Below are 21084 nucleotides of genomic sequence, written 5' to 3'. Positions count from 1 at the left end.
TTTCCATCTTAATCTGGTCATTTATTGCTTCTTTCCTTTCACCAAGACTCTTGCCCCTCCCCACATCCCCGCCTCCTGCTCTTTGCACAATTCGATCTGAACTTTCTCTCCGTCTCCTTCTGATGGAAATATTGATCGTCATCCCCCTCCGAATATTGTTAACACTGATTCACAGACCCCACAATACACTGGATAAGTTAGTTCATAACACACAGCTGGAAGTGGTGATGCATTTTTCTCTTTTTGATTGTTTTGTTTTGTTTCTTACAAATGGAAGCTGTTCACGAAGAGAGTTCACTTGGCAGGAAACAATGATGGGCAAACACAACGCTACATGTAAATGAAGACACCACTGCCACAGTCCAACACGCACTCTTTCTAACTCACACTCACACACGCACACACACATTCAGACCATGGCATATCAGCAGCGAATGTGACTTCTTTCATTTCGAAAGTTTCTCGATTTGTTTTTTTTTACGTTTCTGCCTACTCACAGTAAAATGACGTGACATGTTGGGAGGCTGTTGAACTTAAACACAGAGGCGCAGCGAAGGGAAGATATCGCAACTACACTGGACATATCGCACTCACGGAACAAGACTGGACGGAACAGCACAAAGGCAGGGGACAGAGAGAGAGGGGAGAATCAGCGAGGTAGCGTCAGAAAGCAGAGCAGACGGAACATCAGCCTGTGATGGCTGTATTCTTGCGGTTGGGTTTCAGTTCTTCTCCCATCTAATCTTTGGTCCAATTGTCCAGGGCTTTTCCATACCTTCAAAACTGTGGGCTGCGTAGTTAATCTGCACTTTGCTCTGACTGGGCCAGTGTGATGTGCATGCTTGTGGGGTCGCCTGCATGTTTGTATCTGTGTGTGCTGATGTCAAAGGCGACCTTGGATCTGTGTTCTGTCGGGCTCAGGTCATCAGATGACACTCTCAAAGGGTAGCTGATTCTTGGTTCCAGCAGGGGGCAGCAGTTTGGCCTCACTCTCTGGGGCCAGGTACTCCAGGTGATGTCTGCCCCAAACTGGGGTGGTAAGGTGCTGCCACCTCTGCACAGAAAAAGACAAGGACACGATGAGCTCGCTCCTGGAACGATGCTGGAGCTTTTAGTTTTTAGATCTTAATTCTAATAATGTGCATATTCATCCATGTTTGCACTGTGGCCTACTGACCTCACGCAAAGATCCTTTGCAGCGCAGCAGTTTGAAGAGAACAGTGACAGGGATACAGAGCATTGAGGACAGAGCCAATAACCAGCCGATTACTTCACCCCACAAGGGGTACGTATACGATGAGTTGTAGGTCAGGGGCTTGTAGTTCACCACGTGGAACAGGAACACACCCTGTATGCACACAAAACTGTCAGCGGTTTGCAACGGCCACGTAGAACAAACAGAAAACCACACACAACAACTCTTACCACACAGACGACAGGCGTGATGTAGGACCAGCACCACTTCATGTAGGGTAGGGGCTGGTAGCCGATCATACGAGCCACGTCGTCCATGAAACGGTCTGCGCCTGACAGGGATGACATAAGTATGGTGAGATAATGCTTTAGATTGTGTTGTATGTGTTGTTTGTATTGCAGTTGTGCAGCATTGTCTCACCATAGACCCATGCAATCACCACACACTCCCAGAAGGCCTGCCACAGCAGAGTGATGCCACTGGCAGAGTAGTAGTCAAACAGCTGGAAGACATACATCCCTCCCTGACAGAAAAGAGAGAGAGCAGTGAGGATCCAGACTTTGCTGCTAATTCTTTATGTTTGACCTGATTGCAGCCCCATCTCCAATGTTCGGGATTTCATCCCATTTCAGTTCTGGCAATGGTTTCCTAAGCCCATGAAATTTTGGTGCAGTTCCAGGAATTCTTTTTTTTCCCCACTTTGTTTAACACTGCAACATTTTCACCAATTTCCAATGAGACACCACATAGATGATAAAACAGGGATATTAAGACTTCTCATATCTATGAGTATGTTCACTTTAGTGTGACTACATCGAATTTAAAGAGACTGTTGGACCTTGGCGAAAGTGTGCAATCTGATGTGAATAATTTGTTTCCTGTATTTCTATGGTACAGAACAATAAAAAAATAGCTGGAGTTTTTACTGGCAGTTTGTTTAATGATCAACCAGTGAGTACCAGTGAAAACTGATATAATTCATAGGCTACACAGGTGTGGCTGCAATAAAAAGTGTCTACGTGCGGCAAACAGTATCATTACAATGCAACAATAAAGGCCACCCAACAATGTGAAGTTGGACCATAAGACGAGAGGGAAACGATGCCCAGTGATACCGTGATGAGATCCTTGTGCCCATGTGATCCTGTTTATCCGGCGCCATGGACTGACATTCCAACATGACAATGCACGTCCTCATGTGGCACAGATTTGTAGTGCCCTGTCAGAGGCTGAGACGTCCCTGTCCTGCCTTGGCCTGCATACTCGCCAGACAGGTCACCCATTGAGCATCTGTGGGATGCTCTGGATCGGCCACAGCCGGAAAACATCCGACAACTCCGCCAGGCCCTTGTGGAGGAGTGGAACAACATTCCACAGGCTAGTATTGACTCTTCTGTGATGAAGGTGTGTAGCACTATACGCAATGAAAACTGGGGGATATACCCAGTACTGAACAACTTTAACTAGACTTCAGCTGCGTTGCTTATTTTGCAGTTTAACAGTTCAGCTTTGAATTCACTCGACAAATGTTTATTGCCATAATAGAAAAGAAATAGAAATCCAATGTGTACGTCAATGAAGGCTGCATCCCTACTAAGTCTATAATAGAATCATACAAATAATCTTCCGACCCAATAGTTTCTGAATGGCATTGAATTCGGTCTGGAAGTTATTTTTTGCATCCCACTTAAATCCTGACAAACAACACACTGAGGTCTAAAACTCCACACTGTACCTCTGTGACCATAGACATGTCGATGAGGAAGCAGATGAAGCAGCAGATGGCCGCCACCACCTCTCGGCGCAGAGAGCCCAGGACAGATTTAGGGGGCAGCATGTCCATGATGCCTGTTATCAAACCTTCTACCCCGACGAACTGAAAAAGAAAGCAAGTGGATAAAAAGAGAGAGAGAATGAGGAGAGAAGTGAATGACAGACCCAGAGGTTAAGACTCAAGTTAGTATGCTGGGATGTTGTGCACAGATGTCTGCATTGTAACCTAGAAATGCAATGTACTTGGAAATAGCTTATTGCTGATTCAACCCCATGACTAACCGCTAACGTTCCCTTTTAACGAACCAATGTACTGTGTGTCAGGTGCACATCACATGCAACTGAGAGGTGAGCATGTCCGCTCAAGCTCACCTCCTCTGTCTGCAAACGCAAGGATGTTTATGTGTATCTTCGCAGAGACATATTTCAACCTGAGTTCAACCGAGAAGCTATTTTTACATCATTTACTAGAAATGGCAGCACATGCACGGGCCGAGTGGCTGTGGCAGGAAAAGGAGAAACATGAATGCAGAAGAAATGAAAGAGAGAGAGAGAGGAAGGAAAGTGAGAGTAACTGAAAGGATCGGAGAGCAGACAGACGCTCTCTGTGTGAATCAGACAGAAGCTCATTGACAAATCCCTGGGTTGTGAAACAATGGATGTAGGCACTGGCTCAAACAGACACACAACAAACAGGCTGCTAAGAAATGCAATGCTAAAACTGGACGCGGTGTGACCGTTTGTGTGAGAGGAAGTGATACAGACACAGAAATGTAGACAATGCTTCTAAATAAGTGCTGCAGAATCAAAACAGCAAAAATACAGAAGCAGGTCATACCTGGCATTAGCACACAGCGTCCTCTCAGACAAAGCTAAGTTGGATAGAAACAAACTGAGATGTGTCCTTACCTGGCTGTCCAAGCCCAGTATGAGCAACATGAAGAAGAAAAGTGCAGCCCAGAGCGGCGCCAGAGGCATCAGAGTCACAGCCTTGGGGTAGGCAATAAAGGCCAGGCCTGGACCTGCACATTAAGAAGCAGAGTCAGGGGCATAAAGTATCCAGAGCAGGGCTTCTTAAAGTCCAGACTTTGGCCCGCGTCCAAACTGGAGAGCGAGTCAATCTGCACCCGGCATTTATCTACAGTACATTATGAGGTGTAATGTTTCGATTATGGAATACATTTTTATCAATACAAAAAATGGAGTATGCAGTGTAGCTGGAGATTCTTCACATTGATCGTGTCCCCGGCTGAAGATCGTTTTACTCTGGCTTATTGCCTTATCGTTGATGGTGTTGTCTTAGTGATGCTAACTGCTGGAGAGTGTTGTGAGTATATACAAAATGCGTCTGGACTAAAACTATCTGAGCCGCTTGGCTGACTCGGTTTTGTGCTGACCCCATCACAAGACAAGTGACGGTTGTGATGTAATCACACATGGAAGTTCAGGGGGTCACATGTGGTGAATATCAGAACATATTAGTGTAAGCTTGCATTTTAAACAGTTAATTTGGCGAAAAGCTCAAACCAATGAACACTTGGATCAGTGTCTCAATCTGGCATTCTCACCTCTTGTGTCGGTTCAAAGTTATTTTGATTATTTCTATTAGCATGAATTTGAATGTATGGTGCTCTATCCTTAAATAAAAATCCGATGTGGACGTTGCATAACCCCTGATTAAGCTCTCAATGTCAGCCCTCTACTCATTACAGTGGGTTTAAGGTGGCTACATTCGGGGGATGCTGTATCCTTACCACTCTCTGCTACCTTACTGATGTCCACGCCTTGCTCTTCAGCCATGAAGCCCAGCACAGAGAACACCACAAAGCCTGCAAAGAAACTGGTTCCACTGTTAATGAAGGCCAGGACGAATGCATCCCTGCAAGAAGAAAGAGGAAAAGAAAGAGAGAGGGGGTAAAAACAGAAGAGCAAGAATGTGACTGTGAGCAAAATATGAATTAGAATATCCTGTAACATGAGGCTCAAAAGAGATGCTGTGTTGGCAAATCAGGGATCAATAGCAATTTCTCTGAAAGCTTCTGTTGTCGCAGTCGTTAGCAGGAGGAGAGGAAATAAACCAATGGTAAGTCTGTTCCAAGGTCTGAGAGGGGGAGAGTTAAATGATACCCGGACTGACTCACTGTATATACAGCACAAACTGTATCTAACATTATAATTATTCAAGCATTTATAAATGAATTATGTTGGAGATTTCATTCCCATTCAAATACAAAGTCAACATTCCAGTTTTATGGTCAGCACAGTGAGTGACCTTCAGTTTACTTTGATAAAGTCAAGTCGAGTTTGCGACACCAGCCAAGAATCCGCTCTGTATAAACAACAGTTGCAACACGGTGGATATTATAACAGCGTCAGCCGTCAATAAGCTCTATCCGTCTGAGGCAATACTCATAGGAATGCTTATGGATGTGTATAATTACAACAAGTGAGAGTGGGTGGTTGGGTTAAGAAAGCCGACCGCATCAAGACCACATTGTTTAGTAAGACTGCAGGTCTATAGCTGCACTAGTGGCCCTGTGAGGCTGTGATGCGGTGGAGGAGATTTAACTATGACCAAATAAAAGCGTGTTTATCCAAGACAAGGCTCAGCTTTTATTAGTGTGTACTTGGGACTACTGTGTGGTTTAGCTCACCTGCTCTTTGAGCTGAATGCTAACATTATTATACAGAAATTTGCTGAACCCTCAAGCCCTGGGCTATTTGGGCCGTTTTGGTTGTGTTTGATTTTGGCTTTAAATACCACATTAAAAGATTTTACCATGTCGATGTTTGCTATATTTTCGGCACAAAATTGCTTGTATAACAAGAAACTTTTTTTCCCCCCCACATAGTATATAAACATATCAGATATAAAAACACACAGGACACGAGACCCCCACTGGCTCCTGAGTCCTAAATACATTGGCATCACAGCTCAGTTTATATATACTTCTTCCAAGATATTCTGGGCTACTTTAAGTGAGTGTGAGAAACAGAGCTGAGCGGAAATACCTCAGGATCTGTACACATCTTTTAACTTCCAATTAAGGTCACGGCAGAGAAAATACCAGATGGCAGGATATTCGTGAAGGCTCCTCCTATTACGGGCATTCCAAATATCTACACAGAGTGATAAGATTATCTTGTTTTTCAATTATCCATACTACTGCTGAGGTGCTAACGATCACAAAGTGTCTTCATATATTAGAATACTTATTAAGAGTTAATACTTTTAGGCTCATCGACCTGCCAACAGAAACAAAACTAGGGAGGCCACCTGTAGTTTAAACTCGGCGCTACACTCCCCTCTTCAATAAGGGCCGGCTTGACCTTCTATTGTACCAGTTCATATGTATTATGAAATAAAATAGAGCTTCTCCTGGAAACCCATTCACTTCTATTATTATCACAGAGGAAATTACTTTACATGTGAAATGTGAGTAGTGGGCCAGGAAGTCCGGGGGCCTTCAGACATAACTACTCCTCACACTCATACAGTGCATCCATCAATTCTAATGGAAATACTATCCTTACTGGTTTGTTTAAGACTAATCACGTCAACGCTCACATGCAGCAGTACACTGAGTCTGACTGATGTTTGTGTTAACGTTGGCCTCCTTCCAGCGACAGTGTCGTCCGATGTTGTGTGTTGACTCACTGGTAACAGTTGTTATGGAAGCGGTTGTAGCTGCCCAGTGCAGTCAGGGCACCCAGTCCGATGGCATAGGAGAAGAAGATCTGAGTGCCGGCATCAATCCACACCTGTCACGTAAGGGAACTGTGTGAATAATATTTCGCACTCTTTCTTTTCACTGCCCTGCTGCAGACAAAGAGTATGTGTAAGGATGTCCACGTGCAGGCGAAGGCAAAGGTTATACCTGTGCTTCTCCGAGTTTGGACCAGTTTGGTTTCAGGTAGTAAATGATCCCATCTAAAGCTCCAGGTAAAGTAATTCCGTGGGCCAGGAGAACAACCAGGACCAGGTATGGGAACAGAGCAGTGAAGTACACAACCTGCAGAAAGATGGAAAAAAGGGAGATGTGAAGTACATTTCTAGACATCCTAGCACCAATTTGTAGAATATACTTGGAGGTGGGGAGGTGAGGTTTGAATGCTATGCATTAACTTGTATTAAATAAAAGTAGAAAAACTCCACAGTAAACAATTAAACTCCTCATATTACATGAGGTGAGTACATAAAAAATATGTGGTTATATGATGAATTTAACAAGCTAGGTTCAGTGCTTATTAACATGGTCCATCAGCTATGGTCAAATGTTTCAATGCAACTGCTGTTTTATCACTTGGATTAAGCATTTACCTGCTTTGCAAATACTCAAGGTTTAAGTAGAAGCCCATTAGGTCCTTCCTGTAGTAGATGTGTAATGGGCCCTGTCATGTTACTTTGAAGAAAAGGTAGCCTGTAAATGGAAAGCCAGACAATTTGTAAACCTCCTGCAATAGCAGGGGTTTTTGGCAGACCTTTTCAGAAAGTAGTCTTTGTCAAGTTATGCCCCATTGCTACCTTGAAGAAGCAAGTCCCCGCTAAATCAGTGTGGTAAGAGCAAAGTAATGAGAAAGCACATATTTGCCTTGATCTAGGGCGAACATGGTCAGCTCTAAAACATCTACATCGTGGAAAGTTACTAATCGGCTTACAGCTGGCTGGCTCAATCTCCTTCATTGTTTTCCGCCTCGCTCTACGAGCTGCAGCTACTCTGGAGACACAAGTATGCAAACACAGACAGCTCCATATGCTACAAAATAGGGCCGTATTCGTTTTTTTCGTCAATGATTCAGCGCACACACATTAAAACAAAATGAGAAGTGGACATCTTTTTCAAATGGAACAATGCATATGGAGCATTAAACATAATAGGGGTGTTGTGATCAGAGTAAGATTGTAACCTGACAGAAACTTAAGCTGCATATATATGTATACACCCACATAAATATAAACAGGAATATGATATAAACATGTATATAAAAATATATATTAAACTGTTAATATATATAACTATGCAAATTATCAGACATTGAGAGAATACACGTGTTTACGCTTTTCAGTCTAGACACTAAAGCTGATTTGGGGTCAAGGGGCAAAATGCTGCAATTGTTTAAATCTTTCACACAAAGCCATGCAAATAACACTCTGCACTCCGTGAACCCTGTTGGTGAAAAGTTATATTTCATGCACAGTGTAGAATACGAAGCCATCAATATTAATCTACACTGACTAAGCCCTGATCACTGGCATGTGACATTAAGCACCATGAATTGCACAGCCAGAAAGTACTTTACCTTGCCAGTAGATTTAACACCTTTCCACATGCAGAAGTAAACGATGATCCAGACGGCGATGAGACAGAGCACCAACTCATAGCTGATGTCCCCGGGCTCGTGCAGCCCATCAGACAGACGCAGCACTTTACGCCTGGGAGGGAGAACACAGAGACGAGTCCATTAGAAAAGCCGACGGTTTCCAAACACTTAAACTTCATGCAGGAGTCTGCAAGTTGAAATACAACTTGAATATGGGTTAAATAAGACTTTGATAGGCCTTGCACTGTGAATGTCCTAAAAGTGAATTAAATAATCCAATCTGTAACATTAAAAACATCAGAATAAGGTCCGTATGACAAAGTGCATGGACTTGGATACAACGTGCACAAACACAGGTCAACTTAGCGGTGTTTTCAAATCGTATTGGTTTTTCATTTGGCTCTAGTCCTCCATGACAACTCCCAGTCAAATTACAACATACTCCCAGAACTCGATGACAGGGGAGCGCATGCCTTCGTGCTCCGCGCAGCTGCCGTTGAAAAGGAGCAGGGCTGAGGACAGGTTCAGTGGGGGTGTAGAAGAGACAACGTTGAAGGGGGTGTCGGCAGTTGACAGCAGTATGCTGCGGTTGTAGCAGGCGCGCCGGAAGTCCTGTGTGCAGTTGGCCGTGTTCCAGGGATGTCCACAGGTGGCCCAGGGCAGGGGGTTGGTGAAGGAGTGTAAGAGAAAGTAGAGGCCCCACACCAGAATCATGATGTAGTAGGTGTTACAGAAGAACACAATCACCATCGAGGCCAAGCCCAGACCTGGCAGAGAGGAGGAGAGGAAAGCAAGGGATGCAGGGTTACAATTGGCAAATCAGAGGTGATGAACATTAATTAAATAACTAGTGATCTTTGTGTGTCCGACACATTTACATGAACAGAGTTAGGTACCTTTGAAGAGGGGTGCAATGTTCCAGGCAGAGACCCCTCCTTTCTTCATGAACTGTCCCAGTGCTATCTCCAGGAAGAAGACCGGGATGCCCCCGATGAACACGATGAGCAAGTAGGGGATCAGGAAAACGCCTGCAACACACAATAAACAGATTCATCACAAGGCACCTGGATTAACAGGCAGGTAGATACAGTGCATGGTATCGTTATTAGAAACAGCAAAGAATTCAGTACAACTCAGAACAACCCTCTGTAATAATTAAAAGCACACGGCACAGTTTGGATATCTAGTAGGAAGCATATTACTACAGGGTGTGTGGTTTATAGTCCTTTATAACTCAATCAATAATTATAATGGTATTATCATGATAAGAATTGCATCAAATGAAGCATTTCCCAATAACAACCAAATATTATGTAATATTAAAATCGACCTCAGTTGTTCTGAGACTTCGTTGTCATTTACTCTAAAACGAACATTTACCAAACAAGTGTGTTGACAAACAGTGAACATTGGGATTACATGGTCAAACACTGAATTAAACCCCTGAACGCACCATTTTAAAGTTTTTCCTTTTGAATTGAAAATATAACAATAAATAACGTAATGTCAAATTTTATATCTTGATATGACTGATCGTAGTTCTTTGGATTAGTCTACAGATCATATGTGTAATGAAGTGAATGGAGTGCATTTGTAAACCACAGACAGACGGAGTTAAAAGTGTTAAATTATGTGTCAATTGTCTCTTATTCTTAAAATAAAAATTCAACACAAATTTAAAGGAGACAGACAGTGAGTGTCAGCGTTTTCTATAAATAATCTCCCTTCAGCCGCTTGTGCCGGGGCAGCAGCTTGCTGTGATCAGGAATAGACAGCGGGGGGGTAGAAACCACAATAAAAAGACGGCATGGCCCTTTTTAATTCACTAAGCGATTTGGTTTGATTAATAATATAAAAGGGTGATGCCACCCCAGTGCGCAGATGGGAGGGAGTCACATGACCAGGTGTGACGCAGAGCAGAGAGAGGCCGAGAAGAGAGGAGGGAAGGATGGATGGATCACAGGAAAGGGACATAACAGAGAAACTGGGACAACACTGTGGTAGAGGAGCTTCAACGATAACACACACACAACAAAGGGCCCCCCCACGCCACTGCCCTGGTCGTTTCTGCAGCCATGTTATTGATTGACATTTTGTGCCTCGTTCAGTCCATCATCTTTATGTCATTCTGTGAGTGCAGAGGGCTGTAGCCTTATAAGGAAACATTGGTGAGCGGGAGTCTAACAGAGGAAAAGGGGGTGGGAGATCAAGAGAGAGACACACAGAGGAAAGGAGAGAAAGAGAAAGGGAGAGGGATGCAATAGGAGGCGTGAATGGAATGACCAGAGAAAATGCTTGGGCTGACATGCCCCAGCATATTGGGCAAATCAACGAGGAACTGCGTCCTTAATAGGCTTAAGTGAATCCTCTCTAATCACGACTGGACCAGACACATCAGGCCAAGAAGCTAAGTTACAAATAAATAAATAAATGAGATTTGCAGAGCGTTAATTCCACATGTTTACAGTACTATCGTCTGCTACAGTCTCAAGTGGAGTGTGTCCTTGAATCAGTAGCAAGACGGCTCGTCTACAAGCCGCAGACCTTATCTGACACAGTTGTTGTTATGTTACAAGGTGTACTCTGGGCTGGTCAAGGACGCAAACCGAAGTATTGTAGTGGATGTGGCTGTGAGGGGGGGGAAAGGACGGAAACGGTCACAGGACAGTTATTGTGTGACGTACCCATATACCTCCTTATCAGGAGCAGAGGGGGAGAGAGCACCTTTGTATTCGACGTGAGGTCCGGGCAGGAGCACAGGGGGTGGACTGTGTGAGGCAGGCCATTGTTATACGATACCAGAAGGTGGGTATCAAAGCCATGGGTCACAAGACCCACACACACAAGAGAGGGAGGGCTGGACTATGAAACACACACACACACACACACACACACACACAGAGTTGTTCAACTAAACACCTCGTAAAAAAAGAGAAAGGTGGGTGTAGGGCAGAGATAAGTTAGTCAAGGCCAGAAGCTGCAGTCCGGGGAGGTTACTGTAACACAAGCTGGCACAGATATACTGTAGGAGTCGATACAGACCATAAAAAAACATGTATGCCAGTGAGTGATCAGTGGACTGACCGAAGGGCAACTTATACTAGGTCTGAATGTGAAGCAACGGTCGGCTGTAACAAACAAAGTGTTGTCCCACCAACTGCCAGGAGTATCTGAGAGAAATAGTTAAGTGAATAGTGAAATACCAGGAAGATTCCTCAAATTAGCTGAACCACTTTTTCCCACGAACAATTTCTAGGATTTGTTTCCATTGTATTCTAACAGCAGGTTAATGGAAGCTCTGAATATACAAGTTTAAAACCTTTGGCCTTTGGTGAAGACGGAATCTCCCAATTCGTATGACAAGGAATCATTAAGTCTGGACTGTTTCTCTACAGCACTTTAAGTTATGAGTTACATTCACATATGTTGCAATACACTGGGCTTTTTCATCACATACACACACACAGCAGCCAGTCGCACAGGTCTTTAAGGTTGAGTGTCTTGCCTTAGCAGACTTTGCCAGGAGTGCAAACCGGAGGAACCTGTGATCGAACCACAAACCTTCTAGCAAGTGGACGACCCGCTTTTACCCTCCTACGTTGAGAGACACTACCAGTGGCTGGATTTTAAACACCGGTGATGGATGACACTAAGATAAACTGTTTATGACTAAAACCTCTTCGCTTTCACACTCGTGTTTTATACTCATTAGTATAAGAAACTATGGATGTCAATCTGAACTATTTTAATGAAATGGATCCTAACACATTTTGAAATGGAACTTCTCATAGTAACACAGAGATTTATTCTAACCACACTGTGGACCTGAAGCTCACCTCCTCCGTTCTTGTAGCAGAGATAAGGGAACCTCCACACGTTGCCCAAGCCAACAGCAAAACCCACGCAGGACATGATGAAGTCCATCTGTCTGGTCCAAGTTTCCCTCTCCACCACCGGCACTGCCACCCCGTTCCCGGTCCCGGCTGCAGCCACGTCCTGGGCTTGCGGTGTGCCAGCCCCTCCGCCCTCACCACACCCTGGCCCCGCTCCAGGCACGGGCACCAGGGGGCGAGCTGACCCCCCACTTTCCTCCTCAGACAGGGTCCCTGCCTCGAGCTGGGGGAGACTGATTTCACCTGGAACGGGGGAAAAGAGGGAGGGTCAGATGAGGAAGCAGAAGAGAGAGGGGCAGATAAGACACCAGGGATGAGTCTGTTTAAATACAGAGGAGGAGGCCGTATGCTAACACTGATGTAAACATACACACTCATGTAAACATAGACACAACTTCACACCACAAGTCAAAACTGGAGACGGATGAACTACAGTCTCCTCCCCCAATGAGTGGAAGAGGGAATCTGAAGGTTTTCCCTTCAGTGCAATTGAAATTCAATTCACTGTGCCCATTCAGGGGGTTTGTGTGCAATCTGCCTTTACACAATCACTGCTTGGGCTGAAATCACGTTGCTGTTGTGCTGGCATCACTGAGCCCTCCCCCCCGATGCTCATTCCCTCTGTCTGTCTCACAGACAGCGGGCGATTAGTGATGCTGCGGTGCAACACAGCAGAGAGGAGAGCCGGCTGAAGGCACAGACTCTGACGCTCACGCAGCTGTCTTTTGTGTCCATTTTCCCACAAGCAACAGTGAACACATGCAGGCAGGGGGTCTCGGGCACAAGTAAATGCACCGGTGTGCCGCTCCACTGCTGCCATCCTGTGATATCAGCGTCAGCTGCTCTGTGCTGGATGCAAAAAAGCAAGGCAGCTGAATCCAGATCAGAGCAGTTTGAGAGGGTGAGCGAAAACAGAGGAGGGGGAATGAAGAAGAGGAGGGTGAGGAAGGTGAAGGATGGAACCAAGTTGATGAGAGGAAACCTGTAGGTTGAGAGTAAAGCTTGATCCAAATAGACCCAATGTTGGGTTAAGAATTAAAAATATCTATTGTCCCTGTATCTGAATAGGGGGGTCTGTGTGAGTATAGAAAATGCCTGAACATGAGTCATCTAATTCTGTGAGCATGGGTGATGCTCTGAGATGATGACGCTCTCACATCGCCGGGGTTAAAACCTGACATTTGATTTTGTTGTGGGTGCAAATGTGTATAAAATTTCCGAGTGACGTGCACATTCAGACACCGTCACGTGTATCTGAGATGTGATGAGGGTTGAGGCAGCTCCTGAGGCTCAGTCATGTGATAAGCAAGTGCAGGTCATGCAGCACCATACTCACCTTGGCTGTTTTCTTCCAACTCAGGTGACATGTTGTCGGATGGAAAAACTCTTTCTCTTCTTTTTTCAAATGAGGCTGGCAGCTGGTGGCTTGAGCCAGAGGGGCCTGGTTGAAGTTTGTATGGACGTGCCTGGCTGGTGACAGGGCTCAGGCACTCACACAGGAGCAGCTATGCAGGGCTCAGCTTGTCTTTTTTTTTCTTTTTTTTTTGTTGTTATTTTTTTTTCTGAGTTTGTTATTTTTTTTTTGTTGCCTTCTTAAGATTGAAAAACAAACAAAAACAATCGCAGTCTGTTTTTTTGTTTTTTTATAACACGTTGGATCCCCTCGGCTCGACCAAGAGACGGAGACGGAAAAAAAACGATGTTCACAAAGCAACGCGGTCAGATGAGCCGATGACAGGAGCAGATTCAGAAGCAGTCGACGAAGCACTTGAAGGATAGCCTGAAGAATCTCATGGATGACACTTAGATGGAAATGATGCTGCGCCTGAGGGAGAGCAGCTGGTTTCCTGTCGTCCTCGTGTCGTTCCAACGGCGCCGGTCAGGAGTCCTTGAAGCTGCGGGTTGATGCCTCGGCTCGACAGACGGAGAATGTGATCTGCTCCGCCAGGGTCCGGGAGCTGAGGAGGACTCTACCCCGCGCCCTCCCTCCCTCTCTCTCTCTCTATCTCTCTCTCTCCACTGCCGCCGCCGCCGGCTGACGTGATTGGCTGAGACCGAGCCCAGTGCAGTGGGTGCGCACAGCATCAGCAGCCGCAGCAGCGGCAGCAGCACGTAGAGAAAATGAAAGAGAGTCACAAGGATGGGGTTGTGACACTCTCATGCATATTCACACCTACACACACACACACACACACACACACACACACACACACACACATGCTTGTAATTATATCATAGTGAGGACACTCATTTGCGTATTGCATTCCCTATGCCCTTACCATAACCTTAACCATCACAACTGTACGTATAACCTTAAGCTAAACCTAATTCTTAAAACCAAGTCTTAACCCTCAAATAGGCCTTTGAAAGAGTGAGGAACGGTCAAAGTGACCTAACTTTTCAAAAAATGTCCTCACCCTGTAGGGTCATGGTCCTCACAAAAGTAGGACGATACACACACACATCTTTCTTTGGGACTTAATGCATTCCCTAGCCCCTAACTCTAAACTTAACCATCCCAACTAAATGTATAACCCTAAACTAAACCTGATTCTAACCCTAACCCTTCATTAACCCTTCATAACAGTTCATTAAAGGTAAGTCAGAAAGTAAGGACCGTCCAAAATGTCACTCTCAGTCCGAAAGTTATAGGTGCAAAATGGTCCCCTCAAAGACATGTATACAAGTTCACACACACCCAGACGCATACATGCACACAGGCACGTACACACAACTTCCATTCATTATGAATAGCAAAACCCACACATCTTGAACTTCTATCTTAGTGAGGACACTCATGGGCATACTGCAGTCTCTAGCTCCTTACCCTAACCTTAACCATCCATACTAAATGCCTAATCGTTGCCCTGACCTAAACCTAATTCTAACACTAACCCTAATAACAATTCTCCCTCCATAAGGTTTAGTCTTAAAATAGTCCTCACAAAGATATCTGTACAAGTACACAAACACACCTATCCTTACTGGGACTTAGCATTGACTTTCATTCATATATAAAAACCTTATATCTAATCTTAACCAAGATCAATTCATGCATATCGCGAACCTTAACCTACCAACAATTCACATATTGCCCCTAACCTTAACCAGGACCTAAGAAGTTAAGTTCTCCTAATAACACACACACAGAAGTTAAACGCCCAAAGCGGCGTCTGATGCTGTTATGTTCTGCTTATTTTGTTTACATTTCTGGGCAGCAGTACCTGTAGGCAGGAGGGTTAACAAGATATATTGACATTAATATTTTATCACTTGTTAAGTAATTTTTAACCAATATTCAAATGTGACTTTTTTGTCAATATTTTTTCAACATTGTTATATTTTTTCAAGACAAACGGAGGATTTCATAGACTAAATAATCAATTGAGTATTTTTAATCCATCCTGCAGTTTTTGTGTCATCATCTAACCAACAGTGTGTCTGCAGTGGTGTCCTTCAACGAAACTAGTGATCTTGAAGAGCTTTGGCTGCTGTAGGACATTGGGCGACATCTAGTGGACATTATCTATTTTAACAGTTTTGCACAAATGACCCCACTCATCCACTACTAATAAAACACTGTTTAATACACGTCATTACATCTAGCTGTGATAAATATTTTGGTAAATATCCACCTCTGCAAGGTGAGAATCCACGGAGGAGCACACACACATGCTTTGGTCTCGCTGGTTTCAGGCCTTAAACCCTAGTGACCAGTGTTGTGCATGAACGAACGCAAAAGAACGCGTTTATTGAACACGTTCACCTTTATGAGAACGATGAACTGAACGCAACTCAATGCCAAATAATGAATTTGAACGGTGAACACGTTCATATTGTAGCGTCCTCGCGTATAGACAACAGGAAACCTCTCTTTATGTGTAACTTTATTAAAGTCCAGCGAACACGACACACTTCTTGTTCGTAACTCCGACACTCCTTTCATCCACCACTGTATTCTTCACTCCCCTTCCTCATTCACCCTTGATACGCCAACTCATCTGCCAATGAGAGCCTGCCATCCCATAAAACCTTACAGCCTTTGGCCTAGAATTGTCACGTGCCCCACGCCTACCTGTTCACTAACGCTTTGGACATTTCAATACTTTCTCCTCAGGAGAGACGCTGTCTAAATCTAATGCTTTCACCATGTCGTTGCTCAGTGCCCGTAAAATTTTCGCGATGTAGCTTAACCTAAACCAACTAACTTGACTTCGCACTACATTACCCATCACTCGTGGCACACATATGCAGACCAATCAAGCAACATTTTCCAAGTGTTTTCTTCTCTGGCCAGTGTCTCGGCTCTGAACCGTAGTTGGGAGCTCAGCTCACTGGTCTGGGCCGGCCCTGGTAATGTTGGCGCCCTAGGTGAGATTTAAAATTGGCGCCCCCCAACATACACACGCAAACTGTCATGCATCCCCAAGAACTTTTGGACTGTAAACAGATGCACACACAGGCAGACAAATTTGTAAGCTATAAAAATATATAATAAAATATATCAAAAGAGTCCTGTACTGATGTCGACATAAAAACATTAATGATGTCCACAATCGGGGGGTGATTCTTACCTCTATATTGTTCTTTCTTTTCCTCCTCTACTTTGCGGTGCTTTCTGATTTGTGCACCTGTTAATTTAATCTTTTTTGGATTCATCTTTGACTCTAACCGCAGTCTATAATGTCCCTACTATGCTGCCAAAATGAGTAGGTTTTTATACATCTCTTTGTATGCAGCATGCTTCTATGAGGAACTGTTGTGAAGTGAAATTAAACTCCTTTTTTTCTGTTCAAGCTGAAATAAAGTGGATTCACTTGGTCTGACGTTTTTGATCACATCTTTATAAAACACCTCACTAGCTTCACACTACAAACCCTATGGGGCTGGGGAAATGTTTTTTGAAAGACGATTCATTCACTAGACTGGCACTCAGTAGAGCTCAACAGAGCCATATAGGTTCATCTCTGATCCATGCAGCCTCCTTCTAACAAGTTGTGTGGTTGTTGGTCCAGTAGTTTATTACATAAACCTGTTGACTGACAAATCAGAGATGAAAACATAACCACCAGGTAATAAAACCTCCACCCATTTATCAAGGAAATGTCACCAACATTAATAATTATTAGAATCACAACAGGAAATTAAAAGTAGAAATCTACGGGTAATTGACGGGTAATTTTCTGTTGGTCGACTTATCAATTCATTTATTAAAAGCTAATTTTCCCCTGCTACTTAGTCTATAGGGTTTTTATATTGTGTTTTATTAAAATTGTTTAAATTTGTTTATTTTTGTCGTGCACTGATTGCTGGTTGTACATCAAATTGCCCTTGAAGGATATTAAAGATTTTCTTTTATGGACAACTTTAGTTAATCACAAGCTGCACAAACCAAGCTAGAGCAGCAGAGGAACCCAGCAGCCAGCAGGGGGCAGCCTCAGGACATCACAGCATACTGTGATTCTTGTAAGGCGTTCAAAGACAAGGTTGGAAAACGTACTGGGTTATTCTCTAACAATCATCCAGTATCTAAAAGGCAAATATCTAAAAGTAACTTTTAATAAGGCTGTCAAATTGATGTAGTAAAGTTCAAAATATTTTCTCAAAAGCAGCATAAAATGACATGGAAACACGGAATTGTCCATCTTCTTATAGTGCTTAGTTCATTACAGTTATCATCAGGCTGTGTGGCCTAGTTGGTAGAGCGTCCGTTTACAAACCCGAAGGACCCGGGTTCGAATCCCGTGTCTTCCTATATTTAGCCGGAAATAGAACGGACTCTTAAAATTGATGAGACATCAGTTGTTAATTGCAAAATATCTTACGCTATGTAAATTTAACTTAATTAAATATAAAAAAAGGAAAAATATTTAATTGAAAAAAAAAAAAAAAACTGCGCGCGCAATTTCTGCGCAATGGGCTTCTGCGCAGATGTGCGCAATGGGCTTCTGCGCAGCATGTGCGCAATGGGCTTCTGCGCAGCATGTGCGCAGTAGGCTACTGCGCAGCATGTGCGCAGTGGGCTTCTGCGCATATGTGCGCAGTAGGCTACTGCGCAGCATGTGCGCAGTGGGCTTCTGCGCAGCACGTGCGCAATGGGCTTCTGCGCAGATGTGCGCAGTAGGCTACTGCGCAGCATGTGCGCAATGGGCTTCTGCGCAGATGTGCGCAGTAGACTTCTGCGCAGCATGTGCGCAATGGTCTTCTGCGCAGATGTGCGCAGTAGACTTCTGCGCAGATGTGCGCAGTAGGCTACTGCGCAGCATGTGCGCAATGGGCTTCTGCGCAGATGTGCGCAGTAGGCTACTGCGCAGATGTGCGCAGTAGGCTACTGCGCAGCATGTGCGCAATGGGCTTCTGCGCAGATGTGCGCAGTAGACTTCTGCGCAGATGTGCGCGCGCAGTTTTTTTTTTTTTTTTTTTTAATTTAATTTAATTTTTAATTAAAAAAATTATATTTAATTTTATATAAAAAAAAATTTTATATTTAATTTTTCATCATCATCATTTCTCCGCGCTGGTTCAGGGGTAAATGAAGCTGGTCTTCACAGGAGATTATGTGTGTGTGTGGCCGCGGAGCCTCCCGGTTCTTCCCGGTGCGAACAGCCAAAGTATTTAACATGGGCGAGGAAAGGAGGCGGACCGCTTTTCGCAGCGCTTCTACCTGCGGTGCGTCCCCGGGGTTTAGAGAATGATGGTGTGACTTAATGTATTGTTTTAAATTGCATGTTTCACGTCATGAAAAATCTGTCTCCTATGTCGCCTGTACCAGGTGCCGCCCCAGTCACTGGTTATCTTGGCTCGCTGTCTGGCTGGTAACCAGCCGTCCGGACCGCTCCGTGAATAAGGAGGAGGAGATGTTTCTTTACTTGGAATGCAGCCACTTTATTTCTCGGATATACAGCAGGAGCAACACTGACATCACCTCCAGTTGGTCCGTCACTTCTCGTTATGTGTATTGTCTTTACCCACAATACCCTGGTGCACTACGTCACAGACTACAAACTTTCCTTAAAGGGGCAGGCCTTACCTGCAACACAACAGCTCTCGGTCTCATATACAGATGGCAAGAGAAAGCAGAGAGGGATTTTTACACACTGTCTGATAAAGATTCCGACAGTAAAGGCAAGGGGTAGTGATGAAGGTTTTCTTTAACAAGTTAAGTCTTTCATTCTCACTTTCCACCTTAAAACTATGACATGAACTGAACTATGAACTAGTTCAGAATTTAAATGGTGAACTATGAACGTGAACTATTCATGTTTACTGTATGAACTGAAATTTGAACTAGTTCATGAGATGTGTAAACTTGCACAACACTGCTAGTGACACATTTAATCAAATTATTCCCCGGGATAGAAGAATAGAAGTGGACATAATGAACTCACTCACCTTGTGTCGCTGGTACAAGATGCAGCGAGGATGTGTGGCCTTCTCCACTGGTGATGCTGGTAGCAGTAGCCTCAAAAGAAAGGTCAGTCATTTCACCTTGAGCGACTTCTACCAACTTTAAGTTCCGTGATGGGCTTTTATTCATCCAGGATTTTCCACGTCTCATCAGCATTCAACTTATATTGTGGTGTGATATTGATTGACAGCAGCGACAGGGAATGGGTTGGGAAGACCAGGTTGGGTCAAATTTAATTGGCTACAAGGCAGGGATATGTAAAACTATATGGTTCGTAAGTAAATGATAATAAAACCGCCCAACCTGCCTACCTTCACTAAGGGGGTTGTGTTTTCACCGCTGTCCACTGGTTTGTTTCTTTGCATGTCAGCAGGATTAAGCAAAAGGTACTGAATGGTTTTCCAAGAATTTAAGTGGAGGGATGGGACACTGCTTAAAGAAAGAACCCAGTACATTTCTAGTCTACAATTTTAGTTTACAATATTTTCTCAACATTGTTATATTTTTAAATGTTGCCCAGAAAAAACAAGACTTAAGAATAAGCTAATTTGGTCTTCAGGCATTTTACCTTATTCTCCTACATTTCTTTAACTCAACAATGGATTATTAAAGTAAGTCATTGTCAGGCCAGTTGATTATAACAATAATAAGTTGCAGGCTTCCTCTTATGATGGAAAAACAGGACCTTGATAAGGTTTTCAGTATGTTATTTACCTGACACAAAAACAATAGAGCAATTCCATAACCTTCACCTTTTATTACTTTTAATATAACTTCATATAAATGAGATAAAATGAGAATCTGACTCACATTCCCACTCTTTACCAGTCTACCAGATGCCAGACGAAGAGGATGTCAGGTGAAATTCTACATCAGTGGGATTTATTTGAGATTAATCAAATTATGTAGAGCCCATTCACATTAAGTCAAGCTAGGGGGGTTGTGAGTCATGTTGCCTAGTTGCTAATCCAGCCTTGCTCACAGGGATCTGCAACTAGGTATTGTGGTATCCATATAATTCCCCAAGTACATATATCCCAGTTAACTTTTTGGACCCAAGCTAAACACAGTGTTAATGTCACACATTAACCCCACTGCATTTATTTGGCAGCTCAGCCGTATTACAAGATACTTTAAAAAACAAATTTTGTACCATCTACCTCTTCAATTTAAGATCTACCTCGCCCAGATACAACAGTAAAATTATTTGTCAATGTACAATTAAGGAGCTATGTCTGCACTGTCAGATTTTACTGAATTAAGTAATAATTTTGATTCAGGACTTCAACTTGTAATTGAGGCACAGTTCTTTCTACTTAACCAAGGGATCTGTATACTTCGTTCCAGCACTGATAAAAACAAGAGGCTACTTATGTTGTCAGCTCCACATAAACATTGACATCTTGGTGTCTTATCAATAAGGGAACTGGTGCTTACATGATGCAGACAGCGCACCAGAAAATGATACCACAGTTAAGACCACTTTCTGAACT

General features: G+C 43.7%; 1 protein-coding gene across 2 annotated transcripts; it reads right to left on the bottom strand.

Annotated features, from left to right (window-relative positions):
* On the bottom strand, positions 1 to 14162 carry si:ch211-117c9.5 (sodium- and chloride-dependent creatine transporter 1). 2 transcript variants are annotated; one of them, XM_062391622.1, is made up of 14 exons: positions 13520 to 14158; positions 12127 to 12426; positions 9187 to 9318; positions 8733 to 9057; positions 8270 to 8402; positions 6847 to 6981; positions 6627 to 6730; positions 4723 to 4847; positions 3878 to 3990; positions 2931 to 3071; positions 1616 to 1718; positions 1426 to 1526; positions 1178 to 1348; positions 1 to 1054 (listed from the first exon to the last, which is right to left on the bottom strand). In XM_062391622.1, exons 1-14 carry the CDS (start codon positions 13548 to 13550, stop codon positions 926 to 928), a joined length of 2043 nt encoding a protein of 680 aa, XP_062247606.1. In that variant the 5' UTR covers positions 13551 to 14158; the 3' UTR covers positions 1 to 925. The 2 variants fall into 2 exon arrangements, with proteins under 2 accessions (XP_062247606.1, XP_062247607.1); XM_062391623.1 differs by lacking the exons at positions 1 to 1054; positions 1178 to 1348; positions 1426 to 1526; positions 1616 to 1718 and adding an exon at positions 1724 to 2542 and having other exon boundaries at positions 13520 to 14162.
* Positions 14163 to 21084: the final 6922 nt, after the last annotated feature.

Source organism: Platichthys flesus, chromosome 7 (assembly GCF_949316205.1).
Source record: "Platichthys flesus chromosome 7, fPlaFle2.1, whole genome shotgun sequence".
NCBI lineage: Eukaryota > Metazoa > Chordata > Actinopteri > Pleuronectiformes > Pleuronectidae > Platichthys > Platichthys flesus.
This window is presented reverse-complemented; position numbering and strand designations above follow the sequence as displayed.

Excerpts from the sequence above, each read along its gene's own strand:
- si:ch211-117c9.5 (XM_062391622.1), bottom strand. The coding sequence starts at position 13,550 with ATGTCACCTGAGTTGGAAGAAAACAGCCAAG. Across the intron at positions 6,731-6,846 it reads CCAAACTCGGAGAAGCACAG|GTGTGGATTGATGCCGGCAC; the intron begins GTATAACCTTTG and ends CTTACGTGACAG. Across the intron at positions 1,719-2,930 it reads ACATGTCTATGGTCACAGAG|GGAGGGATGTATGTCTTCCA; the intron begins GTACAGTGTGGA and ends CTTTTCTGTCAG.